The sequence below is a fragment of the Crocuta crocuta genome, unplaced genomic scaffold, assembly GCF_008692635.1.
Source record: "Crocuta crocuta isolate KB4526 unplaced genomic scaffold, BGI_CrCroc_1.0 scaffold334, whole genome shotgun sequence".
Classification (NCBI taxonomy): domain Eukaryota; kingdom Metazoa; phylum Chordata; class Mammalia; order Carnivora; family Hyaenidae; genus Crocuta; species Crocuta crocuta.
The window spans coordinates 3,447,040-3,453,472 of record NW_027533260.1 but is presented as its reverse complement, the minus strand read 5'-3'; the positions used below and the strand labels follow the sequence as shown (position 1 = coordinate 3,453,472).

The 6,433-nt window shown below is 59.1% G+C and overlaps 1 protein-coding gene across 1 annotated transcript in view; it reads left to right on the top strand.

The window, feature by feature from the left end:
• BICRA (BRD4 interacting chromatin remodeling complex associated protein) overlaps window positions 1-1,933 on the top strand; it is a 27,244-nt gene extending 25,311 nt beyond the window's left edge. The window contains 4 exon segments of the mRNA XM_077747180.1: window positions 415-563; window positions 694-788; window positions 1,004-1,106; window positions 1,557-1,933. Of these exon segments, the coding sequence (XP_077603306.1) occupies window positions 415-563; window positions 694-788; window positions 1,004-1,106; window positions 1,557-1,933 (724 nt within the window).
• The last annotated feature ends 4,500 nt before the right edge of the window (window positions 1,934-6,433 follow it).

The window sequence follows — 6,433 nt, the reverse complement described above, 5'->3', positions numbered from 1 at the left end:
CCCCCCCCCCCCCCCCCTTCCCAAGGTTGCTGTTGGGCCTGAGGCCGACTGGGGACGTACTGACCCCTGGTGGCAGGAGACAGTATAACAGGAGACCGTGGAGGCTGGGTTTCAAGCCCTGGCATCCGGCTCCCAGCTCTGCCTCTTCCTCGCTTTGTGTGTGGGAAGGTCACTATTGTGGGCCTCGATTCCCTCGTCTATAGAATGGGCATAGCGATAGCACCTACTCCCTTAGGCTGTTGCCAAAGTCCGTGAGACAGAACGAGCTTGTTCGCACTCATGAGGACATTTCCCGGGCATTGGGTGGCCCGGGGCTCAGGGTCGGGATCCGATTTCTCCCGGCCTCACCACCAGCTCTGTGCGTGTGCGTGTGTGCGTGTGTGTGCGTGCGTGGTGTCTCTCCCCGCCCCCCAGCTTCCTGGAACATTTGCACAAACATCAGGGCTCCGTCCTGCACCCTGACTACAAGACAGCCTTCCCCTCCTTCGAGGATGCCCTGCATCGCCTCCTGCCCTACCACGTCTACCAGGGTGCCCTCCCCTCTCCCAACGACTACCACAAAGGTGAGCCCCCCCACTCCCACCCCGGGACTCTCCCTACCTGGTCTCTAGCGTGGGGAGGGGCATAAGAAGGATCAGGGTAAGCCCCGCCCCCCAGCGTCCGTGAGTCTGGACCTCGTCTCTTCTTCCGCAGTGGATGAGGAGTTCGAGACGGTCTCCACGCAGCTGCTGAAACGCACCCAGGCCATGCTCAATAAATACCGCCTTCTGCTTCTGGAGGAGTCCCGGGTAGGGTGCTGTCCCCCTTGCTGCCCGGGAGACACCCCCCCCCCTTTCCCCTTGCCCCCTCGGGGCAAGGTGGAGGGAGGGAAGGAGGCTGGTGGTCAGATCCCAAGAAGGACAGTTTGGAATCTGCTCCTGTGCTTCTGCGGGTGTGCACGTGCCCCCCCTCTCCTGGCTGCTTCCCTGGCTCATTCTCTCCTCTTCTCCCCCCCCCCCCTTAGAGGGTGAGCCCCTCGGCGGAGATGGTAATGATCGACCGAATGTTCATCCAGGAGGAGAAGACCACCCTTGCCTTGGACAAACAACTGGCCAAGGAGAAGCCCGGTGAGCGGGGAGGGGAGGGGAAGGGAGGGAGGAAGAGAGGTGTCTCCAACTGGTGCCCCTACAGTGGAGTTACACTGGGGGCGAAGAGGGGTGTGTGGTCTTACCTTCCTCCACCACTAGGGGACACCCGAGCCCGCCTTCCCGCAGGGGCTCTGAGACCAGAGAGAAAGGAGTTCATTTCCTTCATCACCCGGTGTCAGTTTCACTCCATCCTGGCAGAGAGGGCCGTCCTCCCCCCCCCACCCCCCGCCACAGTCGGGGGACTTGGGAGTGGCCGAGGGGTGGTGGCCAGCGTGTGTCCTGAGGGTCTGGCGAGTCCAGGCCTCAGCCCCACGGGCTGGCGGATGGTGGATGCTCCCGGCGCACAGGCTCCCCTCCGCCGGGCTCTGCGCGGGCGCCTGGTGCCTTCGCTCTAACCCCGCGGGGCTTCTCGGCCCCCTGGTTTTGCAGACGAGTACGTGTCTTCCTCGCGCTCTCTCGGCCTCCCCATCGCTGCCTCTTCGGAGGGACATCGGCCGTCTGGGCACGGCCCGCCGCCGTCCTCAGTGTCCGGGGCCCCCGCCCAGCCCCCGCTGCACCTGCCCACCAAGCTGGTGATTCGGCACGGTGGCGCGGGGGGCCCCCCTTCCGTGACCTGGGCCCGGGCGTCCTCCTCCCTGTCCTCCTCCTCCTCCTCCTCCTCTTCCGCCGCCTCCTCCCTGGACGCAGACGAGGACGGCCCGATGCCCTCCCGCAACCGGCCGCCCATCAAGACCTACGAGGCGCGGAGCCGCATTGGCCTGAAGCTCAAGATCAAGNGGGTTCCCCTGACAGTTTTTCTTGCCTAAGTTATTTGAGTCACAAAGGCCTCCTCCCCCACTGCCTGGGCCAGCTGGGGTGTTGGGTGGGGGTGGGGGGTTGAGGGGAGGGGGCTGTAATGTAAAATGCCCCCCCCGCCCAAGGTGGGGGTGATCCCGGTGTGTCGTCATTTCCTATTTCTTCCCGCTTCCTGCCACACTCCGCCCCACCGCTGGGGGAGGGGGGACGCGTGTGTGTTTGCCAGGGATGCAGGTACCCTGGTCGTTCCCACTGTTTACACGCGTGTCCCCGCGCTGGGCTTGTCCGTGTGGCCTCCCAGACCCACGCGCCGAGGGCGCCCCGAGCTGGGAGGGTCCCTGCCAGCCTCGCTCAGCCTCTCCCTAGCGCCCCCACAGGCTGTAAGAGGAACCGCAGGGCAGGGCGGGCGTCAGCCAGCGTCCCCGACCCCCATCTCGGAGGGCTGTGCCCCTGGGCACCGTGTCACATCCATGTGTGTGCGTCCAGCTCCGTGTCCTGTGTCCCCCCCGTGTGTGTGCTCGAGTGAGCAAGAGAGAGAGAGAGAGATTTCGAACCCTCCCATCCCTCCATTTAAAATCCCANCCTGGGGCTTCCTCCCCCCTCCCCCCCCTTCCCCAGCCAGTCTTCCCTCTGTTCTTCCTGCCGCCAGCCACCCGCGCCAGATTTTGAAATCTCGGAGACAAAACTAGTACTGTAAGATAAATTTTTTTTACTGTATTTATTGTGTATAACGATTTTTTTAAAGGAGAATTCTGTACATTTAGAACTCTTGTAAATTAAAAACTGATCCTTTTTTTAAAACTGTACTGACTCCGTCTCGGCCCCATTGCTTTTGGGTCTTCGTGGGGTGGGGGGGTTGTTGGAAGGCTAGGGGTCGGGTCCAAACAGGAGTGGGGACGGGGATTGTGAGGGCTCAATTCTACATGTGTTTGTTGAACGCCTCTTGGGTGCCAGGCTCTCCGTTCCAGGCACAGGGGTGCAGCGGAGCAGGAGAGACAGAAGCCCCTACCTGGGGGAGCCGACTTAGTGGAGAAGGCAGATGGAAAGCAGTTCAACCAAACTCGGGTGATTCTTATCATCCCCCCGTAAAGTTACAGGTCCCGCAAATGCAGAATTCCCGAATACTGAACTGCCGCTCCTGGAGGAAATAGGGGTTCGCTCCTACAAACCTCCGGAGGAAATAGGGGTTCGCTGCTACAAACCTCTGTTCGCGACATTTTTGTAAGCTTCTTGGTACATAACCTCGTGTTGTGTGTCTTTCTGTAAAGACACGATTAACACACATTGTTGATCCGTCCGCATGGGGCTCATGGCCAGCAACGCTGTATAACTCGGGCCTGAAGGAAGCTTGTCTAACACCTGTACCTGCTGCATAAGGCACATCCCAGCCTTCTTGCGCTTAGGGACGCTGGACAGCACCACCAGGGCGCCTTGGACAGTGACGTCACTGACAGAAACACAGAAATGTGAAAACCCGGGCACTAAACAGAACTTGAAAAGGCCGCTTGTCAGTATGAGAGCTGAAAGCAACCTCAGCCGGGAACATGCATGCTGGGTGACTCCACGCAGGTCTACAATTGTGCTGCGAGTTTGGGGGGGTCGGGGGTACAAATGAACTTTAACAAGCAGATGAATTCACAGATGGGGCACCCGGACATAATGAAGATCGCCGGTAAACGCGGGCAGTGCCGGCTGGAGAGAGGAAGAACAATCGAGCAGCACGTGCTAGTGTCCTGGGGCCACCATAACACATGGTACCACCAATTGGGTGGCTTAAAAGACTAGACATTTGTTCTTTTACATTCTGGAGGCCGGATGTCCCACGTCGAGGCCCCAGCAGCACCATGCCGCCTCTAGGGACTCCGTGTGAGGGCCCTTCCTTGACTTCCCGGTCGAGGGTGGTCCCACGTGTTCTAGCCTTGTGGCCATGTCCCTCCTTTTTCGACCTTGGCGTCTCCTAAAAGGAGCCCATATTGGATAATAGTCTCCCCTCCTCCAGTGTGGCCTCCACTTCGTTGGCTTACAGCTGCAAAGATCCTGTCTCCGAATAAGATCACGGTCACGGGTGCTGGGGGCTAGGACATCAGCATATCTTCCGGGGGGACACAGTTCGTAACACGGGATAGAGAAACAGACAAGGTTAGTCCTTTCCTTGGACGCCTTTGTGTGAGTTAGAAAACAGCGTCCCTTTCTTCTGGGCCCTGAGGTTACTATTTTTGTTTTAATTTATTTTGAGAGAGCGGGAGAGCTAGGAGCAGAGACAAAGGGAGAGAGAGAATCCCAAGCAGCCTCTGCACTGTCAGCCCAGAGCCCCGTGTGGGGCTCGAACTCACAAACCGTGAGATCATGACCTGAGCCGAGATCAAGAGTCGGACGCTTAACTGACTGAGCCACCCGGGTGCCCCTGGGCACTGAGTTCTGAAGCGCACAGTGTGAGCCGGATTCCAGCCCCCTCTCACCCGTTCAGTGAGTGCTTTGTGCAGTGGACAACCTGTGGAACCACACGTTAGGACGCTCGGGATCAGTAGGAAAGGAAAACGCCTTTGAGGAGGTGACATTTGAACAGAGATATACGTGAAATGGTAGCGAGAGCGCCACAGTGAGATCTTGGGGGGCGGGCGGGAAGCACCCAAGGCAGAAAGAGCTCTGAGGCCGGAGCGTGTCTGGACTGTTTAAGAGACTGCAAGGAGGCCCGCCCATGTGGCTGGACTCTTGGGAGGGTGAGAGAGGGAGAGAAGGAACGAGGGGGAGATCAGAGGGAACCCGGCGGGCCGATGGTGTAGAGCCCTGTGCTTCGCAGTGATGGCGATGATTTCGCTGAGCCAGCGGTGAGCCAAGGGCAAGGTCCTAAGCTGAGGGCTGTGAGCCGACTTGGGTTTCCCGGGCGCCCTCTGGCGGCCGCGTGGGGAACAGACGGGGCGATTGCGGAAACGGAGCCCAGCCAGCAGGCGGCGGCGCGGTCCAGGTGCCCAGCACGCGCCCCGTTTCTCTGCAGGCCCTGGGGGGATTTATGAAAGGGGGGCGCTGATTTGTGGGGTCTCTGAAAGAGAGACGACCCCTCCCCCCGTCCTAGCTGTCTGTCTACTTCCCCACGTGCGAAATAAAGCCCAGAAGCGCCCAGAGCGCGCTTCTTAACATCCTTGGATCCGCGCGCGCTCCGGGGACCCCACGTGGCTGCGCCAAAAAGTTCGCGGGTGATTTCCGCGGAAATTCGGGAAAGTTGGCTGCCTGCAGCCCGATCACTGTTTCAAGCCCTCCACCCGGGATATTTCATCTGGTCCTCCCAGAGGCCCCAGTGTGGGGACTGGTACCCCATCTTACGGATGAAGAAATTGTGGCCCCGAGGGATGCCGTCAATGGCAGGCTGGGCTGCCCGCCAGATGGTCTGGCTGCAAGCCCGAGACCTTGGCTCTGCACACTCGGCTTCCCAGGGAGCTGGGGGCCCTCAGCAAGGCCTTCCCAGGAGGACAGTGCAGGAGCCAGAGCCCCCCACCCGCGGGGGGAGGAGACCGAAACTGATCTCCGCTCCTGCCAAGTTAGCCCCAGGGACCACACGTCACTTGCTCACAGATCCCAGAAGGAGCCGAAGTTAATCTCGGTGGGGGCCTATGGCGTCTCCTTTCCTGCAGCTGAAGTATCTGGAAAAAGAGGCCCAGAACAGCTAGCTCAGGGTTCAGGTCACCCCGAAGCTCATCGCTAACTACCAGCCTGGCTGGCCTCCTTCTCCAACTGTTTGGGCTTTTTTTATGTAGTTGTGGTAAAACATGCATAATGTGAAATTTAGCATTTTAACCGTTTCTTTTCTTTTCTTTTCTTTTCTTTTTGTTGACGTTTATTTATTTTTGAGAGACAGAGCACAAGCAGGGGAGGGTCAGAGAGAGAGGGAGACACAGAATCTGAAGCAGGCTCCAGGCTCCGAGCTGTCAGCCCAGAGCCGGCCGCGGGGCTCGAACCCACGAACGGACTGAGCCACCCAGGCGCCGCGATTTTAACCGCTTCTAAGCACACTGTTCAGTGGCACTAAGTGCCTTCCCCTGGTGCAACCATCCCCTCAGACCCTGGAACTCTGTCCCTGTCAATCCCCAGCTCCCCCTGCCCCCTCTCCTCAAGCCCTGCAAACTACCCTTTCACTTTCTGTCTGGATGGCTCGGGCTGCTATTAGCCCCTCAGGGGTGGAGCCAACAGTATCTGATCTTCCGTGACTGGCTTATGACACTCGGCACAAGGTCGCCATGGTTCATTCATGCTGTAGCGCGCGCCAGAATTTCCCCATCCGGTTTTAACGGNGAGAGCCTGCCCCGGACTCAAGATCAGGGAGAGAGGAAGACAAGGGAGCAGCCTCGGTTATTAGAGCTCGACGCATGCTTACCGGGGCAGGGAGTGTTAACTAGGCGCTTTTTCACCCCACTGACCCCCTTCTACAATTATGCCTCCAAATGCACGGAGTAAAACCCAGAGGATTACGAGGGGACCCATTATACTGAAATCCACCTAACAGGGTTTTTGAAACC